Source organism: Hippichthys cyanospilos, chromosome 4, assembly GCF_059441005.1.
Source record: "Hippichthys cyanospilos isolate Australia breed blue-spotted pipefish chromosome 4, RoL_Hcya_1.0, whole genome shotgun sequence".
Taxonomy (NCBI): domain Eukaryota; kingdom Metazoa; phylum Chordata; class Actinopteri; order Syngnathiformes; family Syngnathidae; genus Hippichthys; species Hippichthys cyanospilos.
The window spans coordinates 16,071,682-16,098,519 of NC_142372.1; the positions used below are offsets into that span (position 1 = coordinate 16,071,682).

At 38.7% G+C, this 26,838-nt stretch overlaps 1 protein-coding gene across 2 annotated transcripts in view; it reads left to right on the forward strand.

Moving 5' to 3' along the window:
* Positions 1-26,838, forward strand: part of tub (TUB bipartite transcription factor) — a 41,109-nt gene continuing 14,271 nt past the window's right edge. Inside the window, exons 1-2 of one of the 2 annotated variants that reach the window (XM_088412945.1) lie at positions 1-273; positions 25,971-26,022. In XM_088412945.1, the coding sequence (XP_088269071.1) occupies positions 218-273; positions 25,971-26,022 (108 nt within the window). In that variant the 5' untranslated portion in view covers positions 1-217. Of the gene's footprint in view, positions 274-16,566; positions 16,923-25,970; positions 26,023-26,838 lie in introns of those variants that run through there. The other variant, XM_088412946.1, reaches the window with a different exon arrangement.

Below are 26,838 nucleotides of genomic sequence, written 5' to 3' on the forward strand. Positions count from 1 at the left end.
CGCGTGGAGCCGAAGAAAACGCGCGTGCACGCGGAACTGACAGCCAGATTGCGCGTCGCACCGCCTTTCCCACTCCACCGGTGCTCCAAAAACCCACAGCAACGCCGCTGGCTGGACGCGCATCGCCTCTGCTCGCTCGAATCCTCGGGTGGAGGACAGAGGCGGCTTCGACGGACTGCCCGATCGAGGCTTCGCACGCTGTAGTCCTGCTGGAGACATGGAGGGGGTCGGCGCCAATAGGAGCATGTCCTACAGCCGATGGAGCTATGACAGGTAAGACCATCCGTCCGTCCATCCGTCCGTCCGTCCATCCATCCATCCATCCATCCATCCATCCATCCATCCATCCATCCATCCATCCATCTATCTATCTATCTATCTATCTATCTATCTATCTATCTATCTATCTATCTATCTATCTATCTATCTATCTATCTATCTATCTATCTATCTATCTATCTATCTATCTATCCATCCATCCATCCATCCATCCATCCATCCAATCATGAAAAAGGAAGTGTCCCTGTTTGACTAATGCTGGACTTCTAAGACATCATTTGGCTTACGGAAACACAAGCGCCTGTATATGGAATCCACATTTACAATGAAGTTGGGGCGTTGGGATTAGTTGTTGATAACGTTATCCTTTTCTGTGCAAGGCTCTTATTTTAATTTTGAGGTCTACAGCTTGTTCCCAACAAGCTGGTACAGGGGCTTGTTTATCACTGTGTGAGGTCACCTTTCCTCGTAACGACACAGAAGAAGTGTTTGGGAACTTAGGAACTTTGATTGTTGAAGCTATGTAGGCAGAATTCTTTCCTATTCTTGCTTGATGTATAACTTGGTAGGTCAGGGGCTCTCTGTTGTGATATTTTGCACTTGCAAATGTGCTACATGTTTTCAACAGGAGACAGATCTGGACTGCTGGCATGTCTGTCTAACAATCACACCTTTTGACTATGAAACCAAGCTGTTGTAACACATGGAATAATCAGACATCCCTGTAAAGGACATTTCTTAAATGCTTGCACGTTGCTACAAAACCTGTATGTGACTTTCAACCTTAATGATGCCTTCACAGATGCAACAGTTACCCACAGCGTGGCAAAGTAACACCTCCCCAAACCATTACAAATGCTGGCTTTTGAACTTTATGCCTCGTAAGGAAAAAAATATTTTTCCTGTTTGGCTGAGAGGACACAAAGTCCATGATTTCCCTAAACAATTTGAAATCATCAACCCAACTCGAATGAAAACAACAACTAAATATTTGAATGACTGTTCAGCTGCACAATCCACCCATTTACATCCATCTCAGGAGATGGCCTATTGTTGTAGACTAAAAATGAAAACATGGTTGTCACATGGTAGTATTCCTCAACTTTCCCAGGCTGTTTTCTCTGTCCCATCTTTTTTGAGGGATGCGAGAATATTTGGAGACAATCGGTTGAACATGATTTGCAAATCGTTGTATTCTATTTCGATCTCCATTTTACGCATTGTTCAAACTTCATATGGTTTGGTGTTTGTATTTTAAAGACCCAGAGAGAACTGCGGTGGACACTTTGTTCTATACAAAGATAAATTGCCTGTTGTGATGTCAGCACGCTGTGGGAAAGGGTCATTCTAGTGGACATCCTTCACATGTGTGAGTTTGTTTTGAAACCCCATTAATAATACAGAGCGCGCATTTCATTCCATTGTCCCTTTCACAGCCAGTAGGATTCCGCATACATAATCAAAACAATAGCTGAGCTGTCATAGTCCTCCTGTCGGTTGTTTGGGTTTTGGCCATCAGTCATTGTATGGCAGCATGAGACGGCCCTGTAAATGCTGCCTCTCACTGTATAATTGGTATTCCGAATCTGTTCTCGGACAACCCAAGAGACTGCGGCTCGAGCCGCTGATCGCTTACAGCCCAAGATTTTTCATCACAATGAGAACTGGGAACAGTACGCAAGCTCTTGTTCATGGATCAATAGCAATAAAGGAGTGTTGTTTGTTAATATTGTGCACTGGTAACCGGACAAATAACAATTGCCAATCAAAAGCCAATTTGATCATTTTTAGTGAGAGCAACTACAGTATGTGTTTACGCTACTAGCCTATCTGGGGGTATTGATCATCATCATCATCCAAATTGTCCATTTTGCTGTCAGAATACTTCAAATAAGATTCAGCTATGTTAGTATAACGCCTTTTTTGCGTGAGACATTGGAAAACGTGTTGACTTTCTTGGCACGTCCACCCATTGAATGACTAATTTGCCGTAATTGCAACAGGTATGAGGAATTATAAAAAAACACTGTCCTTTAGTCTTGAAACGGATCAACTACACTTGGGAAATTGGTGTTGCTGTTACTTATCACAGTTTTCACAGCTGCTTTCAACTATTGACCATTTTTTTATAGTTGTTTTCTACTTGTTCCCCATGGCATTCTCACATCTCTGTTACATTGCAAGAGAGGTCACATTTATGTGAGTGTGTGCGTGCATTTGTGTGTTGGTGGTGGTTGGGGGTCAATTACTTGTGGGATTTCACTATTTGTGATAACGCTCACTCAGTGTTTTGGAGAAGCTTAAGCTTGTAGAATGTTACTAAAGTATGAAACGTAGGCACATTTACTTGTCTTGGATGTAATTTAAAAAGTATTGATAAACAGTGAGCTGTTACATAATTTCCTATGCTTTATTTATTGTGATTTCATTTTCATTTATTTAATTGATTTTCATGGTATCAAAAAAGTTCTCCCCCTTGGCTAAGTTAGCTAGCACACGTTAGCCCTACCGCCAGTTTAACATTAAGATGGGAGATTATGGTGTGTGCAAATAAACTATCATGAAAATAATTTGGAAATACTTCACATTGTCATGCAAAACAGCATGGCATAGTCACCCTCCAACAAAGAAAGAATTGAAAGTGAAATGAAAAATTGATTGACATTTCCATCAAATCCTGGCACCATTCAACAGTGTTCAGTTATGCTGACTCAAGTAGAATCACAGTTGCAAAGAGCCAGCATTTTGACATTATGGCAGAATCTATCTCACAAGCAGACATTACCTTAAGCTTGAAGCTTGAATATGTCAAAATAAATGAGCCTCAAATGAGAAATTGCATGGATATGTTCATGATTTGATCTGAACTGAATATGTTTTATTGCAATATAAACAATTTTTTTTTTCATGCTAAAAATCAACTTAACATTTGTAATGAGAAACTGAGTGCTTGGAATAAATAAAGGTCACCCGCAGAAGAGTCAAGTGATGAGTGATGATAGTGAGGGCGTGTATCTATGTGTGCAGGCTTCTATGGTCTCAGGCATTGTAACTCACGGTGTATCAGCTTGGACATACAGTACGTGCAATCTCACAATGTTCTCGCACTCGCTCAGCAAACACTGTAGCCTAGAGATGGAGGCACAAGGTGGGCTAACAAGATAATATTCAGATTTTGGAAATTTAAGACAAAAAAAATGCATTGCATTTTTATGTTTTCTTTCACATTTATTTTATATTTTGGGAGAGGGGTGGACAACTGTGTGTTGTGAACATTCTCATCATCTTTACTCTCCCCTTGACTGAAATTTCCCTCGTGAAGTTTCCAAATAATTTGAAACTAAATGGTCATGAGTGGTCTGTTTACAGCTACTCTTCCCATGCACGGCAACAAGAAAAATTGGGACTGAAGTGTTGCGCAGTAAGCTAGTCTCTGCTGTCTAAATGCATCAGTGCACTCAATGAATGGGGCGATCGTTGCCAACAGCCTCTCAAATATCCATGATCTCTAACTAATTGTTGAATGTTTCTTTTTACTTTTTGAAACCAGTCATAATAGCTGGGAAAATCTGTTTCCTCCTTGACAATTGGGTTGTGCTGGTTGTGTTGAAATAATGTGACTGGCGCATCCATCCATCCATAGTGCATATGCTTATTCCCATAAATATTTGAGCGTAGCCGAAGTTCATGAAAAAGGCCAGTAAATGGCTCTGTTTTCCCCGATCTGCTATACGTGCTCAGGTATTTTTTCCCCATCAAAACCAAATGGTTTTTAAGGCCTAGTCTACACGTAGCCGGGGTTTTTATAAACTGGTGGGAAATGTCCCCGATTTGCCCTATTTGCTACATTTGCCCGGGTTTTTTTCTTTTTTTTCATCAAAACCGAACATTTCAAAACCTCTGGCCTGAGCGGAGATTTGCCCAATCCTCTGATTTTGCGTTAGCGCCAGTCAAAGACACAGATACCGTGACATCAGAGCCGCCTCTGATGTCATTGGACAGAATTTGGAGACACCGCTGCCGCTTAGTGACTTGGCATGCTTGTAAGTGAATGAAACCACACTTGCTGCATTTGTATAGATGCAATTTCTTTAAACAAACAAACAACAACAATGAGGGGAAGGCTATGTGAGTATAAATACGCTTACGTAAGGTGACGTGTACTAGACAAGGCCTTAGAGTGTTCAATAAACCTAACCAGCATCTTAGACACAACCCTAAACTGCATGGGAAAAAACTGACTTGAAAACTTGAACAGGCAATTAATGCAAAGATTCAAAACCTGAAGCCCAGAACTGTGAGGCAGGAGTGCAAATCACTAGCTCACTGTGCTGTCCTGCACTGGTACCCATTTTGCAAATAATGAGTCAGCGGCTTGAAGACGATTGCTGTATTGGCTGCGTGATAGATGCTGCAAAAGTACACTTTTTGCTTTCTTGACCACTGGCCAGTATCTTTTTCGCGGGGCACAGTCCTAAGAAAAAAAATCCTTTTTCATCAAGAAATGCGTTCTTTGGTCTTCTTTTAATAATGAACTTTTGTTCAGCTCAGATAACACAATGACTAACATCTTAGGGAGACATTTACAACACATTTAAACTGTCAGTAGATGCCACTTCTATGTAAATCAGAGGGTACTTGAGATAGATCCTTTGTAATTGTGCTCTTTTAAAAACAACTTGTTTTATACCCAAAGCATAGCTTGGTCTCCGCTACATTTTTCTAGAGCACATGTGTGTGTTTGAAGTCTCTTGGTCACTTTGATGCTAAAATGTGCCAGGATAGGTCATTGGTTTTTCTTTGCATCAAAGTGAGCTTCTGTGAAATGACCATTTCAGCAGCAGCTGTGTCTTTTAGAACCGTGGTGTGGCAGTTTGACAAACAAGCTGTGGCCCTCATTGTGCCCGTTGCAGCAGCAAAAACATTGACAACAGTGAGGCCCAAATGTAACCTTAACCTTAATCCCATAAAAATGAAAGCAAAACCGAACAAATAAACACACTATCGCAACAAGCCACAAAGCAAAAGGATAATGCTGTACTTTAATGGCAACAGTAACTTGCAATGTCTATTGTTTTGCCTCGTTTCTGCTACAAATATTTTTTGTCGTAAACATGGCATAAATATCATTTGAAAATTGTCGATGATCATTTTGATGATGAAATGTTTTTGACCAATTTTTGGTGTCGACCAAAGCCTTAATACGAGTACATCTAACTACCTTGGTAAACTTATTCACAAGTGCCCCAAATTTGTTATACGCTGCAATTTGAATGGTGGGAAAAAACATAATAAACCCCCCCAAGGAGCATGGAGAAAAGACTAACACTGACACCTCATGCTGAACGGCTAATGTGAGCTAGAAACAGAATTCCTGATATCAATCACTGCAGGGCTGGCCCGAACCAATCTAGAGAAAATACACACACTGAGCGCAGACTGAAGCAGGTTTACGTCCGTTGATCTGGGTCAGTACAGACGGTCCTTCAGTTCATTTTAATGTCAATTAAGGTCAATTCTAGGGCACTGTATTGTTTTTATATTATGGTTAGCTTTGGATGGTACAATTGCTGGAATTGTTGGTACAATTCCATCCATATCCATTCTGACTGAGGTGAAAAAGGGGAAGTTTGTGTCTGGGTTCAATACTACTAACGTGAAGCTCACCACCGAAGTGACTTAAAGTAGTAAGTATGTCTTACTATCAAACTGGTGGACTTTGGTAATGTGCTTTAGTAAAACAAACAATATGTTTTGTAACTCTACTTTTTAATTCTTAAAATTAAATGGGAGTGTCAATAAACAGCTTGATGTATTGATTTTTTTTAAGGAAAATTCCTTGTGTGCAGAGTTGTTGACCACACAAAGAGAAACGTCAAGTCTCTGCTGGATTAACACCTTTGAGTCTCTGCAGACACAAACAAGCAAGGTGACGAAAATCAATCATCACGGAACCTTCCTCCTTTCCGATTGTGAATAATTGTTATCGCCTCACTTGTCCAGTTTTCATCCTGCAAAATCGCACTTTATGAGGATATACAATGGCTATTCCCACTGTATCTTAAAGACTAATACTGTATGTTCGAAATGAGTGTCAGCACTCACTCAGCAACTAAACGTGATCTCAGGACCCATCTAGAAGAGCCTCGCCTTCTTTCAATTAATCTGATTTTCTGTGTCGAGATAAGATGCTTCAGATCATTTAATGCTTTTTTTTTTTCATTTTGCCTTTAGGGAGGATTTGGTCCTGTTTCCATGATTCATTCTGTCCTTGATTTGTATGTTAATATTCTTCCCTCTCACTATTCTTTTATTCAGCTCTATTTCAGAGCTCTGCGCCAGTGCTGAACGGGAGATGTGCCTCTGGGCTGGTTGCTATGGTGAAAGATTGTGGCATAAAACTGTGAGGTGGCACTACATGTTTTTCAGAAATAAGATTGTGCCTCTGGAGACTGTAATTATGATATGCACACTGTAAATATAAGGACATTGGGCAAACTTCTCTGCTTCGTAACCACAGCCAGTCAGAATTGTGTCCCGCATGTAAAAGTGTCAACATGTTGTCTCTTCACGAACCAACCATAGTATTCGGTACATCACCAATAGAACACGTCAATCAGCAACTCTGCCTTTCATTTGAATGTTTTTATTGTCATAGAAGGATGAATTCATCGGTGTGTTTATTATTGTGCTGGAAGGTGAAGTGCATTGCACCTGCTGTGCGTCTTGTGCTCACTTGCACAATATTCAGCCATCCATTCATTATCCAAGGAGCTTATCCTCACAAGGGTCATGGTGTGCTGGAACCTATCCCAGCTATCTTCGAGCAGTCGGTGGAGTACACCCTGAACTCACAAACGATAATAATAATTAACACATACAAACACACCTAAGGACAATTTCGAGCAGGGCTATCAAACTCATTTTTGACCCGGGGGCCACTAAATAATTAAAATTTGTTCTAGAAATTATAGAGTGCTATGTTTCCTTTAGAAAAATGGAAAACCAGTTTGGGTGAGACAGGAACATAGTATGACTTCATTCACTGCCTTTGAAGACAATGGTCTTCAAACATCAATTTTTACTGGGGTTTCAATTAATACGTTAAATCATTCACTGCCAGTGACAGCTATGGACATCAAATCCATTGAACTATGCTGGCAGTAAATGAGTCAAAAATGACCTAAATGGGAGAGACACAAATAAGTATAATAGTTTTTTTTTTTTTTAAAAGGGAATAACCAGTGAACTGCTCCTTGCAGGTATCTAAACACTGTAAAACCATCTTAGCCTTTCGAATGACTTGAAATGCCTTTAAACCGTTCCAGCCTGCCCCCACAAAGTCAACATTTTTTGGCATGTATTTTTATAAGACAAATAGCACCCTGTAATATTTTAATAAATCAGAAACGGTAATCAAATGGAATGTTAAGAATTAAAATGTTTTGCCCCATTTTCAAGTCAAAGTTTCAAAAAAATTGACAAACATCATGTACGTCAAGGCACCACTGTCACAAATAAATTGTACGCTGGCCTCCTCTGATGGTAAATAATAAGTGCCATTACAATTCAGTTATATTTAGCTTTATAGAGCAATACATTTTAATTGAATTACTATTAATATAACACCCCCCCTTTTATTTCTGTCTTTCTTTTTTTCACACACGCTACGGGGGGGTTACGTGTAATCAAAATCATCTGTGTGTCAACATAAACACATTTCGACGAGTAATATTGTATAACAGTAGTGTGTATGAACTTGCTGTGCGCTATCCTTTGTACTGTCCAAACTGCAATTAATGGTGGAGGAAAAAAAAAAAAAGATTAGCCGTACAGAATATTCAAGTGTACTTTCATGTAATAAGATGAATTACAGAATGATGATTTGAATTATCAGTATTGCAAAGATATTGTTTTAAATTTATGCAAGTGACAAATGCAAATTCCTCACACAGACGTCAACTTTTCCTGACAAGCTTTGGTTGAATTTAGAGTGAGGGACATAACCTGTTAAACAGTGCCATCGTGTGTTCATTTATTACTACTACATTTTCCACTCGTCGAGGTCCCCCTCGTAGATGAACAAAATTTTAATTCTTAAAGACCAAGCTATTCGGAGGGATGCGCGACTGCTGGAAAATCAACATATAAGATCACATAGCCAAATTACGCATGTTTGTTTGAAACACACGCCAAAGCATTGTAACCTACCTCTGAGCTTCTTTTTTTTTTAACCTATAATTCCGACTCTGCTGTTGCCATGGTTACGAGAACCAATGCGTTTTTAGAGGGCGCTTCTGGGGAGGTAGCTGTGATGGGATTCAAGGGATGCACTTATCAACACTACAGTGGTGCTCTGCACGTGTCCTTGTGCTGAGATTTGGGATGACATCTTTTTCTCCTGGGAGGGGCAAATTCAAGCAATTTGACAGCCAATTGCACTGACTGATTTACTGCAGATGTGCTGTGCATGAAGAAAACAGCCCAATCATAAGAATCAATTCAAAGCTGCAAACAGTTTAGTGTCTTTATTTTAAAAATAAGTGAAAACATGTTATTCGAGAGGAGAGAGGAACGCAACCTATGAAGTGTGAGTCATGTAATGTAAACAACACATGAGTACTTTTTGAAATAGTCCACTTTTCCGCTAATCTTTTATGACAAAGAAAAATCATTTTGTTTGTACATTTCACAGTATGATCACTCGTGATAATGTGGAGGATTCTATAAATGTGACTCATTCACTGACTCACCAAATATTATACTTAAATCGAACCACTTGTCTTTGTCTGTTGCTCCTGGTTACAAGTGATGCCCAAATGGAAAAAGAAATGTTTGTGTGTTTGCAATTCTTTCTTTCTTTATTTTTTCAAGGCATTTGAGCTCTGTTATTGCAATTGTAATGGGAATTACAAATGATGGCGATTGTATTTTTTATTTTGGGGGGGGGGCTCTGATTGTATAATTTCAAACTTTAGCTTTTTATATTTACCGTTAATATGCCAACTACAACAACCTCGAACATTATTTGAAACTGCCTTACATTTTAATTAAAGGTACTTATATTCTGGATTCAATCATACAATTACATAAATGCACAATTGGATTTGCTAACCATTTTGCATCATTTGTCAAATTTGAACAAGGGAGCAATTTAATGTAATAGTATAGGAATTCAAAAGAAGCTTATTGCTCTCCAACGGAGCAAATGAATAATGCAATTTAAATTTTGAAATGAAAGGTTATAGACAATATGGGCAAACATTAATCTGCATCAAAAAGAGACATAAAGAGATCCTTGCACTAAATTAAGCAAAATATCCAATTTCCATTAAAAAAATACAAATACATAAGTATACAAAGATGTAAATATAATAATGAAATACACTCATGAAATATGAAACAAAATAACATTTTGTTGTTATTCATCTTCACGTCATAACTCGGCTTATGCATTTGACAGATGCAATCTTCAAACATCATTGTTGATCTTTAAATATTTTATTCATAATCTTTAAGTTACTGTGTATAGTCCGCACCCACCCTTTCGGTCTTCATTTTTGGGTTTGAACGCGTGTCTCATATACATGGGGAAATACAGTTCTTTAATATTATTTTAATTACAATAAGTGTTCCTTCACGTCACTATTTAAAGTCACTAATTCAAGTCACTAATGAAATAACACATTTTGCGTCTTCCATTCTAGTGGTTGGTATTTTAATGACTCAAAGACTAGAGTAGATTGCAGCAAAAAATTGTCAATGAACTAAAAATTGAATGGGATCTTAGATCCAAACATCAGAACGAGCTGACCACGGAGAACAATTCTAGTTTAATTTATACAGTAGAAAATCTAAAGACAATGTCACTCACTGATGCTTTAATTTGAAGAAATAAATGTAGCAACAACCACAATGCATCTCCACTCCCACTGCTTAATGTGTCGGCATTTGCATGAATATCAACAGATTGATATGCATCACAACCTCCATTTCATCATCTCATTTCAAATCAGCTCACCTCGCCCAGGAATGAAGTCATCACCAATTCATACCATTTTGATTAAATATTTTAACGTGGAGCTCGCGCCGACCAACGTTCAATCAGCGCATTACTTTCATAATTGAAAGAAGTCCATCCATAGAGCTGTATCTAAAATGACACTGTGTATGCTTTATCATTGTGATTGTGCTGTAGTTAATATGGTATACTGGGAGCTCATTTTATTTAATGCAAAGTAACTCACTAGATTGGACAGGAGGACCTAATACTGCGGTGCTTTGAATTACAAGTGACACAGTTAATGTGGCAGTTATTTCTTGTTTTGTTTTGCCTTGTAGACTCAATTTGAAAGGGAACTCAATTCAAAACAAACAGCAGTTGAGCTGATTGGGAACAAGCCTACAGAAAAAGAGGTTTTGGACTGTTTATTGCCATTTTGACTGGTAATCTAATGTAGACTCAAACAGAACAATTATTACACATTGCCTTTGAAATGATTTTTTAACCAGTGCTAAAAAGTGGGCTGATAAGTATCATCATTTGAACACAAACTGTAGAGCAGCACAAAAAGACAGATAATAGAGCAATTGCAACTTAACGAGTAACTGATTGCTCCCATGTATAATATTTCTGCATGCCTCGATTATACTGCCACCTGGTAGTAAAGGCATTCACACTAGGTGGAGCAGCACAATGTCCACTGAAATGATGCTTAAAAAAAAAAAAAGTAGATTTATTTATTTATTATTTCTTCATTTCTTTTTTGTACTATAAACACATTACAATCATTTTTGGGTGAGGCCGGAATGGATTTATGGCTTTGCGATTCATGCCAGTGAAGAACGATTATTTGAGTGTGGTTCCATGCATTTGATGTGTGCTTCCTTGAGTTTCTTATTATCTTGACAAATGAGCAGCTATAGAAAATGGATGGATGAATGGAGGAGTGGACTGATCACAGGTGCCAAACATATTTTTAACACGCATTACGTATGCGTTGTGATGCACATGGATAGAATTTTCTGGAACATGAGAGGAAATGCATAAATCCATACATTTAAGACATTCATTGATTATTCACTGTAGCCTGCAGCCAGATAAGAGGGACACAGCAGAACTGTGCTGTATTGAGAGAGTCAATCCGAATGCTTCAGTGGGACACTGGGACATTGGAACAATGTTTCATTTGGTGTGACATTTCCAAATCCAAATCATGTTTTATGGATGCTCTCAAATGGCCTACATGGGGACTTAGGGTGATACAAGGCATACTGTCTATTGGTGTGCGTGTGTGTGTGTGCGTGTGTGTGTGTATGTGTAGTACCAGCGCCATCTTTTTCCAAAGCTTGATGTGACACTGCTGCAAAAAACAAACAAACAAACAAACAATAAACAAGTCTTGTAAAAAACCTTCACTTCGCTCCCGAGGCAAAGAGTGTATTTCCTGCATTAGCAGGAATCAATGGATCTGCGCACATCTGAGTCGATCAATGCTGGACAAACGCCAATAAGCTCAGTCACTTTTCATTCATATCATGCACAGTCGCTGCTGTCGCTCAATCTGAGATTCACCGTGGATATAAAAACATCTTCAAAGTCCCGATTATCGTGATGTCAAAATCAAAATGAAAAAAGAGACTTGAAACATTTTCCAATATTGTGACTGAGAAACTGCATTTGTAAAATCCTTTACAGTAGGGAACTCGAAATAAACAATTGTGATTGCGCTGTTTTATAACTGGGGACGTGTCTCCCTCCGTTGGGAATCAACAACCCCCGTTCAAATTCATTTGAAATGGGAGTCAGCACAACTTCCGCCATTTCAAGTGACTCACTCATCATGTTTAGTTGTTCCAGGAGGACTTAATGCCACTTATTTAGCTTTCTAGCCAAAGTCTGAAGGTTTTGTGCTAACGCTAATTGCTATTTGATACGGCTCATGATTCCCTTCACCTCAAGTAAGATCCCAGGTCGAGTGCTGTGTTTGAGCCAACCATTGCTTTAGGAATTATGATAAAAGAGGTTCAACTCTGGTTTTGTCGGAGCATTTTCCTACATGTTTGTGAGATTCTAAGTGTGTTTTGCAAGTTAGAGCTAAGCTGTAATGTCTTTCCTCTTTCTTTCTTTCTTTCTTTCTTTCTTTCTTTCTTTCTTTCTTTCTTTCTTTCTTTCTTTTAGCGTTTATGCTGAAGGCCCCAGCCTGGCCTCGCATTTTATTCTACCAGCACTTGTACGAATATGCCTTTTTTAAAGGGATGGTGTGTAAGATTTAGACCGTTTTTCATTATGGACAGCAGTCTAATTCTTACTTACTGTCCCTTAAAGGTACCCTTCCATGAAAAGAAGCTGCAATTCATTAAATTGGGGCTGGCACATCACAGTTTGTTTGATGCACAGCTTTATTCTTCATTAGGTTTTACTTGTTTCTCTTTGTCTTTTAGATTTTTGTTCAACTCAAAATAGTTGTGGCGGTCCATGTCATTGAAGATGTAACAGGTGGTCCCATTTTTTGTAAAAAAAAAGAAAAAAAGAAAAAAAATCAGACTTGAACTATTCCACAAAATGCAAACGTACACTTAATCTTCTGAGGTCTGTGGTTTTAATTGCGTTTCCAGCGTTCCTACTGTATTTTGTGCTAGCGTGGATTTTCGTCAGGTATATTCTCCCACATCTTAAAAACATGTACAGTATATTACTTTTATTGAAGACTCAGATTTGTCCATACATATGAATGTCAGTGTGAACGTTTATCGATATACAGTATGCCCTGTGATAGGCTGGGAAGCAATACAAGATTTCTCCCAAAGTCTGCAGCGTTAAGATGCAGGTACTTGGAAAATGCCTGAATAGAATGCCAGATAATTAATTAAACAAGTGAGCATTTATACATCTTTTCAATTCACTAGCCCAGGATCATGTCCACTGGGTTTAATTAACGGCAGCTTTCATCTCATTTGCGTATTGCCTACAAGTTCCCCAAGCTCGCCTACAGTCTTCACTGTAAAATGATGTGACATTTAATCCACGCAGGAATGTGTTACTGTTCCTACCTTTGAATGTGCACTTCCAACTGACTATCTGCTGACAGTGGGCAGGGTCGTGCTGGCCATCAAGAATTTTGGGAACATTTATGTGTTTTCTTGAATTGACAGATGGATAAAAGGGTCATAGAAACCTATATAAACCTTGCTCTTTTTCTGAGAATGAGAAGGGTGAGAGAGGAGAAGCGGCAGTAAAGTAGGCCAAAATCCAGATGTCAGGGGGTAAAGCAGGGCAGAAGACTAGATTACATGCGAGTTAACCGAATGTGAGAGTTTAGAGATAAGTCCTAACCTCTAAGAGATTTAAACATTTCTAGTTAGTTGCTGTAATTCCTGTTGGTGGAGAATACCAGAGGACGAGAGTCTGAGCGCATGATTTTCGACAACCTCTCGACTTTAAAAATAAAGAACACATCCATTACATGTTACAAAGAAATAATGAGTGGGTAATGTCCCGCTGATCTCTGACCGAGCTCCGCAGCTAAATTTCAGACTGATTGAGACAAGCGAACAAAAGCCAGAGATCCATTTTCACATTGGGCTTGCATTCAGTGAATACGCCATAATTGCAGCTACTGCTGGTCTGTTGTTACTAACAATACAGCGCCTCCAGGCTCGAAATGTTAGTATTCTGGACTGGATAAATTGATCATGAAAGACCTTATGGTTGCCTGCGCTGCACTTACTGTAAGGCCTGTGAGACAAGTACTATACTTTGATAAAGTGAAAAAAGGAGTCTAGTAGGAAGAAAGGAGGAAGAATATATTCTTATCTTCTTCGCCTAAGTCCCTCATGCCCAAATGCAGCCTTCAAAGTCAAACTTCAAAGTCTCCTCTCCAGCATCAAATATTCAGCAGGGTGATTTTGCTCAGGAGCATTCCTCAGCTGAGTGGCTTGTTCCATTTAGCTCCACTTTCATCCAAGCAGCCATAATAAATATGTAAAATCATCCATCTTAGATTTGGTCCTTTTAGGACACTTGTAGATCAGATGGTCTGCTCGTCGTCAAGCGCTCTAGATTGACAAGTGGTTAAGAAAATGGATAGATGGATGGATACGTGATATATGAACAAGTGCCACGTGATCTGAAATTGGTATTCGATGGAAATGTTTTGATTTTTTTCCATCAACCGCATAGCTGCGTAGGATATGCATCCCACTCTGTCGCCCACAAGCTATCAAAGGATGGTGTAATATTGGATGTGATTTTATGGTGCTGGTGTACCTCAGAAAATGATCAGTGGTAGCATGTAGGAGAGCCTTACAGTATGGTCAGAAAGCAAAACATTGTGATGTCACGGTCAAGTTTATCCTAAAATCCTTGTGGCCATGTGTGGCAAATCCGCTCATCTTCTTCCTTCACCTCTTTGACCTTGCGCTTAAAACACCAAATTCCAATCTGTTCATCCTCAAATCCAAGGGAATTTCGTTTGCCAAATCTTAAAAAAATCCAGAGAAATTGCATTTTTAAGTTTTTTATTTTTTTTATTTTGAAGTTACCGTAACTTTCCCATAAACCAGTGTGACTTGACATTTTAGATCGGTCCTCAGTTTGAGTGTTATGCACGTGAATGTGTTCAGGAAGGCTGTGTATCGGCGACAAAATCAATGTGTTTAGTTGTCATTTCGACTGACGAAAAGCCCACATGCCCCAAAGGAAGTCAGTCGAAGAAATAACATCATCAATCCTAGATTGTACATCGGATCGGAAATACAGTAAGAGGCTAGGTTTCATTCAGTGGAGAAAGAACATTTGAGATATGGGTCGTTTGGTATATGAGCGTATGAACAAGTTAAACTTGTATTGTAAGACGCCGGTGTACTTTCTTGCAGCTTTTCCTTGGGCCCCGTTGTGTGTTTGTTGTGCTCCAATGTACAAAAGTGCTGACCTCGGTGATATGGAATGTGCTGCACTGAAGGTCCCTAAACTCATAATCTTATACAACATGGATGATGATGGATGGTCATCATATTGCCCGTAGCGGCCAATTACACTCTGAACTGGTTGCATGATTTTCATATTTGATCATTTATTGAAAAAAAAGTAATGATTTTCTCATGCATATCATAGATTTCTTTTGCGTAGACTTTTGTTTAAAATTAATGCATACATATAGTGCATACACTATACCATATGGATCCCAGTACCTGGGAATAGATACTGGTCCTCACCACTATCAATTTTTTTTTCATCTCAATCAGACCTTTAATATTTAACATTCACATTATTCCAATTTGAAATAGGAGCTGTTCCTCTTTTTCCATTCACTCGCCTTGGGCAAAAAAAATTAGAACCTTACGTTTCAAGTTAGAAGGCATCCCAAAGCATCAGCAGGGACGGTGGAGAGCAAACGGCAGAAAACAATACCGTGCAAACTAAACAGCAGAAAGCAATACCAAGTAAATGGCAGGAAACATTGCTTCTGCATACACCTTCGTAAAGTTCAAAATAACTTGCCGGTCCGTGGGATGGAGCACAGGGCTAGTGTTTGGTGGGAGGTAGAGAACCTTGATGAATGGAACTTTTTTAGGAGCTAACAACAGGAGAACAGGACAACAGAAGTGAGTCTACACTCGGGAGTGCGATTTTTCAAAGTTATCTTTAATTTTTTTACATTTTTACTATGGGTCAAAAAATGGATTGAAGATCATTTCACCCGAGAGCTGAGCTTGCCCTCGCACGCCGGCGTGAGATATGTGCTTGTTGATGAGGCCGCCTTGAATCGACTCCTTGTGGAGCCATGGCGCTCCCGAGGAAGCCGTCTGCGTTAACCGTCTATAGATGGACTCGGCAGTTGGCCGGGGAACACAGTGAGTGATGTGTGACAGTGAGGGGTGTCAGACGGAGGGCGGAAGCAGATGTGCGTGAGCTGCGGCCACGATCACTGGGCACCTTTGTCTGCCTGCCGAGAGTGTTGAATTAGAGCCTGCTAACGGTAGTCACCGCAGTCATATGCTAATGCCTCATACTCTGGGGGAATAATTAAATGATTTCAGAAAACACGTCCGAGTCTCCTGATTTGCAATTCGAGGGCAATTGAACGAAAAAAGAATACGATGCTAGAAAAGAGGGGGATTCTCCATGGCTTTTTTTGTTTCCCTCTGAAAGCTTGAGACTTGGACGCTGCTCTTGGTGATGCTGCACGAGAGAGATGGATTGGGGAGGGAGGGAGTGAGAGAGGAAGATAGGAGGGGGGATTTAAAGGGCAAGAAACGGAGGGAGATTTAGATCCAGTCAAGAGCAGAGGCGGTGGATGCGAGCAGAGAAGAGGGGAGGCATCGACTGCAAGCGCACACACGCTCACACATACGCGAGAGACGGCTAATTTCATGTGCACGGCGCACAACACTTGACGAGAGCGGCCGCCTGCGTGGATTGGTAGTCATCCGACGTCCCGCGGCTAGAAGACGTACGAGCGAAGCGTTGTGGGAATTCGGGGAGCAGTGATGAACACGCGATGTGGGCTCTGGCCGTTTGAATCCCGTCCTCGGACCATTTAGCCACTTTGCCGTGGTGCCGTTGCAGGCCGTCAGCCTTGCGGTCAGGGTGATTGAGACAGAATGAGCTCCAAGCACACCTCCGACTGGATTCCTTACAGGTACTGTAACAAAAGTGGGCTCGGGCTGCGGCTTTTGGCCAGAGGGAATTGTATGCGCATGTATGTGGGGTAAGGCAGACAGATGTGGTCATGATTTAACAGAGTGATCCAAATGAGTGTAATCATCTGGTTTGCATCGCTGGAGACATCTCGAGTAGAAAGATTAAATCCATTCACCACTACCATCATTAGGCACACCTGCACAATCTTGTGAGTGAGTGAGTGAGTGAGTGAGTGAGTGAGTGAGTGAGTGAGTGAGTGAGTGAGTGAGTTCACCCTAAATAATGTTGGGTTATTTTCCGAACCCACTCGATGGATAGCTGTTGTTTTGAGCAAATTGGGTGGCTTTTAGGATGGGTCAAATTAATTGACCCAGCAGTTGAGGATTGTAGAATCAAATTGCATCAAATTGCAGACTTTATAACAAATGTTGTGGACACATTTCGGAAATGTATTATAGTTCATTTATGTTTGTGTGCATACTGATGTTGAATTTGTAATAATGCACCGTCCCAATAAAGGGATGGACATTTAACCGTTTAACCCTCCTTCCTCCCACCCCAAAAAACCCCAAAACAATTTAATCAATTTTGGTAATTGGCAAGGTTGAATAACAGCATCCAGTTGGTTTCCGAGGTAATATTCTCATTCCCAACCGGCACAACCAGTCCCAAGTCAGGTTGTATTAGGAAGGGCATCCTTGCTGTTATTGCTCATGAAACGAATATTATTTTTAACCAAAGCTGTACAAATGACCTGGTAACCCATTTCTTCATTGCCTTAACTTCAGTATCATCAGTATAAGCTTTCTTATTTTTCCGATGGCGATCATCTCCCCTCATTTATGAAGTGGAAGTTTTTTAACAACTGGTAAAATCTTATGAGGCCAGATCAACAATCAATACATGCACAAAATGTTAAAAGTCCAATTTCAATCATTGTTTTTTTAAAATAAACACTCACCGTCTACAAAAACTGTAATAGCGTCACAATGTCAATTATATGATCATGATTAATTTATGTCATCATTTGTTATGATTGTGTCTTTTAATGAAGGGGACATTTTGAAAATTTCATCTTTCATGATTAATTACAAAATCATGCCAAAAGAAAGAGGACAGTCCACGGTAGCATCAAAGAAATGTTAAAAAAAAAAAAAGTTTGGCACTTCTGGTGTCTAAAATTAAATGAAGCAAAGTGAGAAGGCGGGGGCAAAGAGGTCGTCAGTTTCACAATAAACTGTTTATCTCATCTTATGTGGCTCTCTTTAAAAATCCACGTGCTGCTGAGCGTGCTCCATCCCTCATTTCGTTAGAATTACAGTATGCTGTGCCATTTTGCAGAAATGCAGACACATGTCACAGACAGATTTTACTTTGATGGCGATGGACTTGTGTGAGTCTCTTTTTTATTTCTCTATGCTGTGGGAGCGAAAGACTATATATATATATATATATATATATATATATATATATATATATATATATATATATATATATATATATATATATATATATATATATATGCAGTCTTGCTTAGTCCAATATTCAATTTCTTCAAACACCGTTTCCTTTGTTTTCAATATATTGAAGACGAAACAATATTTCCATTAAACTGATTTCTTTAAATAAACTGGTTTTACAAGCCTGACATGGATATTCGCAAAGAGTTAATGTGTGTTTGGCGCTGTGGCCGGAGCACGCCAGCCATTAGCGCCTCATACAGCATGGTGGGTGTGACTGGCATATGTCACATTTTTTTCACACGGCTTCGAGGCATCTGTCCTTTGATCTCCCTGATGCAAATGTGGTACATGATTATGAAAAAAAAAAAAAAAAAATATATATATATATATATATGTATATATATATATTATTTATATATATATGTGTGTGTTTGTGTGTGTGTGCATGCATGTGTGTGATGCGTATTCACAAAATCAGGCTCAGAAAATGAAATTTTAGATATTGATATATTCTGATTCTACACTTAATTTCCTAGTTACAGCATTTGATTGTTGCCAATTTGAAATCCCTAGATTTGAGAAAAAGCTGATTAAAGTTTTGGCATGCTCATCTTTTAATCTTGTTCATCGTCTAATAATCCCTCATTTTCATATACTTCGATTCCAGGTTGAAGCTTTTGGCTGCTGAGAAATGAAAGTCAAGATCTTAAGGAAGTTTTCATTATCTTTTTTAATAAATCCCAAAATGGACATCTCTGTCGAAAATGTATATTATTATTATTAGTAGTAGTAGAAGTAGTATTTGTAAATAATTCACAGTCAGAAGCCTGATTACTTAATGTACTATTAAAATAGCTCAATATGAGCCTGGCTTTATGAAAACATATATGCATGTTTATATATTGATATGTGTATATTATGTATTTATGTATGTATGCGTGTGCATGCAATTTTACTGAAGAAGCTCTTTATCTTCAAGGTCGGTTTGAGCAGGAGTCATCTGATTAATTTCTTTCCTTCCTAGTACTTTTTCATGCATTTCACTATAAACCTTAAACAACTTGATGTACTTCTTGATTTCTCCTTCACAGCAGCCATGTTACTGCGGAATCACGTCTATGAGGGACTTTCAAACCTTAAGAAATTGCAGATATGTTTACGGATGTTGCAACGTGTCAAGTGGCTCTACACTGAATGGTAGAGAGTGGCAAAGTGACATTTTTTTTTTCCGGGGAAAAGAATCCCCGCGCTTTGACAGACTTTGGTTTCTGTTCTCTTTTTTATACATAGGTTGGAAAAAAAGGAATATTTACTAACGTTTTGGTGTATTAAATTGTGTCTGTTCTATGTTATTGTGTTAAACAAAATATGAATAATTTGACGTATCTTGTGGCTTCAAGATGTGTATTTTTGACTCCCAGTTTGTTATTGGTCAAACCAAACATAAAACAAAGAAAATTTTATTATGTGTATTTACATCAACCACTGAGCTGTGCTTTAGGTAAGTCTGTTTTGCTTAGTGCTAAAAAGCTAAGCAAAACAATGTAACGAGTGTTGCAGTGATACCGTATAGCCCTTTATGAAATGGGCAATACAGTATAATACGCATTGGCATATATTCTTTATCCTCTGCAAAGACGGGCTAATTACATTGCTCAATGTCTATTTGTTTGTCTGCATTATCATTATATCTATTGAATTGAAATAATATCTGTTTACAATATTAGTGAATGGCATTTTTCTCATTCTTTCATTCATTCTCTCATTTCCATAATATTTTGGAGTGGTTGGAACAGATTAAGGACATTTCCATTGAGAACAGATGGCTTGAGGTATGAGGGTTTTGAATTACATTTATGGGCATGGAACCAATTCAACCCATATCTCAAGGTACCAATATAGAAGTGTCCAGCCATCCATTTGCTATAGTGATCATTATGTTGTGGTTGGCTCTGGATGTTCTTAAATGGAAATACAAATTTTATTGCAATGCTGTTATTGACATCCATGAGAAAATAGGAATAAAGAAAAATGTTTACGGAATAAGTTAGGTGCATGACCTGAATGCCAGAAAAGAAGAGGATTACCTTAACTTTCTTCGCCCAAAACGGGATATTATATCAAATTCGCTGTTCAGAAAATGCACTAACATGATGAGTTCCTCAGCAGCTCCGCAATGTGCAATGTTAAAGAAAGGGGGTGCTCTCCAATCGGCCTTTGGCTACATAGAGTCAACCGCGTGTGATCAGTTTTTGTGACGATCAAGATAAGTGGCCGTCTGATCGAAGCACCACTTATCTTTCTGTTATATCAAGTGATACAGGTGAGATGAAGGGGGCTGTGGTATGGGTACTGAGATGGCCATGAGAGCTGCTTGATTCTGTGTCTCGTGAACCGTCTCTATCATTATTAGTATGAGAATATTAAAACAAATAAATCACTAAAAATTGAACTTATTTTAAAGCTTTGCCAATTAACCGGGGGTGCTAAGTATTTCAGGAGGACACTGTACGCATATGCAACGTTGACTAACTAGGGTACCTTCAGATATTACAAAGGCCCATCTGCGGCTTGCAGAACAAGACTCTCTAGTATAATGAGTTGCTGGACCTCCATGGGAACAGCTCTGTTTTGAGTCATTATGTTCCTGTTTAATGCCTATTCACACACTTAATAACTGATTGCAAACGTGGAGGACTTTGTTTGTCTGTACGTTTCACACCGAGTGGGAGGCAAATCTTTTTTTCATTACATCCGAATAGGCCTCCCTCGTCAAGCGAGATGTGCCCGTTCCACTATTCCCTGCTTGACAATCCGCTTCCATTTTTACCATCTCAACCTGCCGAGGGTATGCTTGAAACACAGTTGTCTGTGACTCATGACAAAATGGCTTTTCAGCATTATCGTTATATTTGGCACAGAGAGACTTGCAAATAGCTGCAGCACCACTAGAATAGGCTTAAAAAAGAGCAGACTAGATCACTCATGAACGTTGCAAACAAAAAATGATGACGTGAGAAATCATGCTGTTCTATTGGAGCCCATGAACACGGTCGATCGCTTTCCCGCTTGATCTCAATGCCATTGAATAAGAATAAAATGTAAAGTGTTTTGTGTACACGCCTTTAAACGGATTCTGTTTTCAGACTAGGGATTCGTGATCTGCCCGAGTACCGCAAGTATAACGATTCATGGCAATTACGGTCTAATTCAAAGTACAATGTTGCATACGATACGAGTTTAAAGACCGTGAGGAAGGGATTTCAGGAATGTGTTTTTAAAAACAGTACCCGTCAAATGCTCGGAAAAATCCTCAAATGTTGTTTTTTTTTTTCCATCATTTACAAGAGTTTCACATCATGGTATTGTCTCAATCAGCTTGTTGACGAGGATAATAATTTATGACCGGAATGGCTTTCAGTTAAAAACTGTGCATTTGTAAGTGTTATTACCTTGAATTTCTGACTACCTTATGTGTTTGAGACCATTTCGATTTGAAGGAGTTTCCAAACTTTTTCGTGTTTGTAGATCATGTGCAAAGACTGGCAATAATGTACGGTAGTAATCATTTATGAAACTGGAGTTGTGAAATGTTTCTTATCAATTCATTTGTTTCAAGTGTGGTGAAAATGGTTCTGCTTGACACAGTTTGGAATTTGGAATGAGCTGTGTAAGAAATTGAGGGCCTCCATTTGCGTCAGCGGTTATCAGCACGATTGCCACCTGCGGCTAAAGGCTGAGAGTCTGCCAGCATGGTCGTTTCTTTTCATGTGTGCTTTGTAGAGTGCCTCGTTGCTGCATGTGGTGCAGGGAAACTCTGACGTGACAGACACTGACAGGATTTTGCACCGGCCTGCCTGTTTTTTAATTTTTTAAATATTTTTATGTTAAAGTGCTTGAGTGACAGTTGACAGTTGTTTCAGCACACCGAGCTGAAATAACAACACCATTTGGGAGTGGGGGGATGGCTTCTTTTTCCAGATTTTGAATCATTATTTTATATACTTTTCTAATCATTGAAATTTATCAACCTTGTTCTTCGCAGTGTCAAATTTAAAGGACATATTTTTTTTCATTTTACATGGACTTTTAATTTTGACACAAATCGTACGCTATAGTTGAATGTCTCACTCTCCATGCAACCATGTTATGCATAAAAAAAGCACAAGACAGAGTTTTTCTTAATTTTTTTTCCCTATTTTATTTACATAAGTATAAGTATCCTTTTGGTCAGCAGTATCAGCTAACAAAATATTAGCACAGATTTGCAAACCCTGCTACTGTGATTTTAGTAAATTTATTTATGGATTTATTTATTTCATCAGGTCATAAAATGTGTACTATTTATTTGTAAGCTGAACTAATCAAGCCTACACTACCTTTTACTGTGGAATACATCTGCAGAAAATCAGAAAAGTGGAGGTTTTTTAAGAATTTTGAAGCCCAAAAGTCCTCCAATTCTTGAATAACCCATATATCCCTTCATCATATCAGGGCTTTCTATTGTTCATCTTTCTTGAAAGCTCTCCTGAAGAGGACCTCATTCACCTCTAATTAGGAACCATTGATGTTTCTCTTTTAGATCTCTGACCTTGTGAGTTGAAGGAACAATCAGTGAGACATCGTTGATTTTCAAAGCACAGGAAATATGAAGTGGGAATTAGTGGAGACCAACAACAACTGCATATATATATATATATATATATATATATATATATATATATATATATATATATATATATATATATATATATATATATATATATATATATATAATCATATTAGCATATGATTTATAAATGTAACCATTTTTATCGCTGGCATCTTTGAAACCATTCAAAATCTCATTTTATTCTCATTGCTTGTGCAACACTGACCTTTAAACATAGCTTGGACCAATGACATTAAGTCAGTGCACAGAGCACCATCAAGTCAGATAAGATTAAAGTCAATACGGCTGTTGGCTGTAGAGACTGGGATATTACCCAGTTGTTTTTGGAATAACACCCCACTCAGTGAAGCAAAACACACAAAATGAATTTAACAATGGCAAATCAGATATGCGCTTGACATTGTGCAGCCGCTTGTGTTCCAAGCCAGTCGTAGTCATTGCTGCAGTGACTTGTAATCACGCTGTCGACCAGAAATCACCGCAGTAGCAGATCCTCTCTGTTGCAATAGCAGCGAGACACTATGTGAGTCAACATTACGTATTATATCCAAACCCCAAAAGCGCTTCTCAAGCTGTACACCATATTGAACCCTTTTTGACAGACGCTGGTGTCCATATGTTCCCTGCAGCTTTCAATTTCGTATGGGTTCAAATTAAAAGTTATAACAACAACATGCTCCCAAATTAGTGATCCCACAAAGTGTAAGCCTTGATGTGATGAAAATTAGCTTGCAGAGCATAAACACAAGGCTTCAAATGACTTCTTTCCTTTAAGCAGCAATTTTGGATTTTATTTGCAGGACAATTTACTATGTACGAGCAGCAATGTTTTGCAGTTTCATCCCAGCAATGTGAAGGTTTTATTAAACAATAAGAAATACTACAAAACGATGGGGCGGATGAATGAAGGGCTGCAGCTATAGATTATTTTGCTGAATTTTAGTTGAAGTGTTCCCTCGCCATATGTGGCGAATCTGATCAATCCCTGCTACAAAGAGTAGAAACCCATTAACGCCTTTTGATTGTTTCCTTAAACAGGGTTTGTACCTCCATATACTGTACAGTCGATGCCAAGAGGCGGACAGCAAAGCAATGAAATCAGATCATAACATACCCATGAACAAAACACTATATAAAAATGTAGTAAGTAAAACAAATAAAATCAAACACAAAAAAACTAATAAACTGGATATAATCACTGCGAATGCACTTTTATGAGAAGTATTCACACTTCTCTTCATGAGCAATGCAAAGTCACTTTATCTGTGGATAAGTACCACAATACTTCGATTGAGTAACAGTTTGTGCTGTCCTATTTTATTGTTCATATTGTATTACTTTCTATGATGCACCTAACGGAGCAGTGCTTCCGATTTTGCTGCATACCAGTTGTGCAAAGACAATAACGGCCTTCTATTCTAATTAATTCTATTCTATACCAACACTAGACTTTACACAATCAGAATTTTTGGTCAGAAAGTTTAAAATAACTGATAGCCGATCGCCCATCTGATGACGGGATGAAAAAACATGTTAATTTGTACTTGTATACTATATATAGAGTATCGACAAAAAATGTATGTAATACTTGTAAAGTAAAACATTTTGTCATGGTTTATCGATCTTTGCCAAGGCCAAAAGTGACGCAGATGTACAGGTAAAACTTTGATGACAATCAAGAACTGACAGGACAATGTGAGATTTCAACTAGGTCAAACAACTTGGGACTGAAATGCTGGATGCAAAACACTTTTACTGTTAATAAATTACTTTACTGTAACCAGATTAATTTATGGCTGCGAATAAATTTGGCAAATAAGGAACTTATTCTGCTGCAATTCCAAACACTCTACAAAATGGACAGTCACAGCAGTAAAAATAAAAGCCGTCACGTTGTTCGTCTGCCCGTCCGCCTGTCCCTCCGTCCCTCTCTCCACGGTTGGAACGTAGGCGTTTGTCACGGGAGGTCAGAAAAAGGTTTTCGGCCGATTCAGAATGTCGAATCGGGTTGAGGTCGTCGGAACACTCTTCACTCAGAGTGGCTGCTTAGCTAGCGAATTAATGCGGAAAAAACAAGCGGAGCGCAAGTCGAAACCTTTATAATGCACAGCTCTGTATACATGTTGACAGGAGGAATAATCCATTAATGAGCAGTCAGAAAAGGTAATTTCTAATTACAATGTCATATGAATGAAAAATAGTAATGGCAGTGACATCATTGGCAGTGACATCATTGGCAGCAAGCGTTTGCGCTTCACAAGTTGGGCGTGACAAACAGCATGGTATGTGAGTGATACTGTGTTAAAGATAATGACTGATAGTAATGTAATGGCAGCCCTTTGTATGACTCATTTAGCCTCTTGTGATTAGGTCTTCCTCACAGTCAAAAGGATCCAGCTTCATAGTTCGTTCCTTTCTGTTTATTTAAGCTGCATCCTCCCACATTCCAAAGTGGTACAGAAAACGGATGAACTAACTACATGCCAAAAATAAATGAGTCGTAGGCTGCCGTCATGGTAATAATTGTACTTATTCATTTGTCTGGCTGGTCAGCAGTGCCCCTATTAATAGGGTTTGATGTCATCCTCTGAATTGAACTTATTCTGCAGCAGCACTTGTTGCCATGGCAACCTAGCGTAGGTAATGAGCCAAGCTTTTAGAGCAGCGCGTATAAGCTAGTGTGTTTCCCAATACTGGATATGGAATAGGTCAGTTAATTGAAGTTGCCGATGAATTTGATTTAGGCATTTCTTAAAGTAAGAAGAGTTCAAATTCAACTCAATGAAATGCTATTCATTTAAGAGGATCTATGGATCTAACATTTATACTCCGTCTGCAAATAATTGTTGGCCTTAACAAAATGTTAACATTTTTCTCTATTTTATCCTAATCTTGAGTTTCCTCTTTGCAGCACTTTAGATGATGAGGGCACCAACCTCCGGCAGCAGAAGCTTGACCGACAGGTAAACCTCTCAGCAGAAAAAAACACAACTCTCACGACACCCCACTAAACAGAAATATTGAAATAACGAAGATTTCATCTCAACTTGACTAACTAAATTGAACGTGAATGCTGATACACTCAAATGAATCATTTTGTTAACATAGATGAATAGTAACCAGTACATACACAAATTAATTGTACCTTCTGCCATCTAGTGGAAGACCGTCTAATTTGATCTGTCCTTCATAATGCAAGTTCTTGATCATAGATTACCAGTTTAATAACGGAGGGGAACACAATCTTTCCTCAGCGCTATGAGAGAGGGGAACATTAATCACATGAACCACAAACTTCCTAACCATATGACAAAAACACCATATGGACAACATATGTGCATATTTGGTCATTTATTTATTCAGAAGGGGCAATGCATATTAATGAACATTTACATATATACATGTGCAAATGGTTGCTTTCCTTCTGCAGCCCCTGACAGGTTAGAATAAGTAATATCACAAAAACAATAATAAAGACAAGAAAAACAAATCCATCACATAGAAGAACTTGATAACTGACAACCAACGACCAATAAAATGTAATTAGAGAACTAGCTTTAATTTGAAATCAGTGCTGACAAATATGCCTTATTTTCAGCCGATTTTTCAGATATATCTGTTGTGATTTTTTTGTTTTAACCCACTTACATCACAGTAGCTTCATAAATTTTCATGCTCAATGAATCACATGTATAAAAGATCCAGCCTTCATCAACAAAGGGTTTGCTCAATCAAAAAAAATTGCTACATTCATTTTTTTTTTTTCCGGCGCAAAGGGC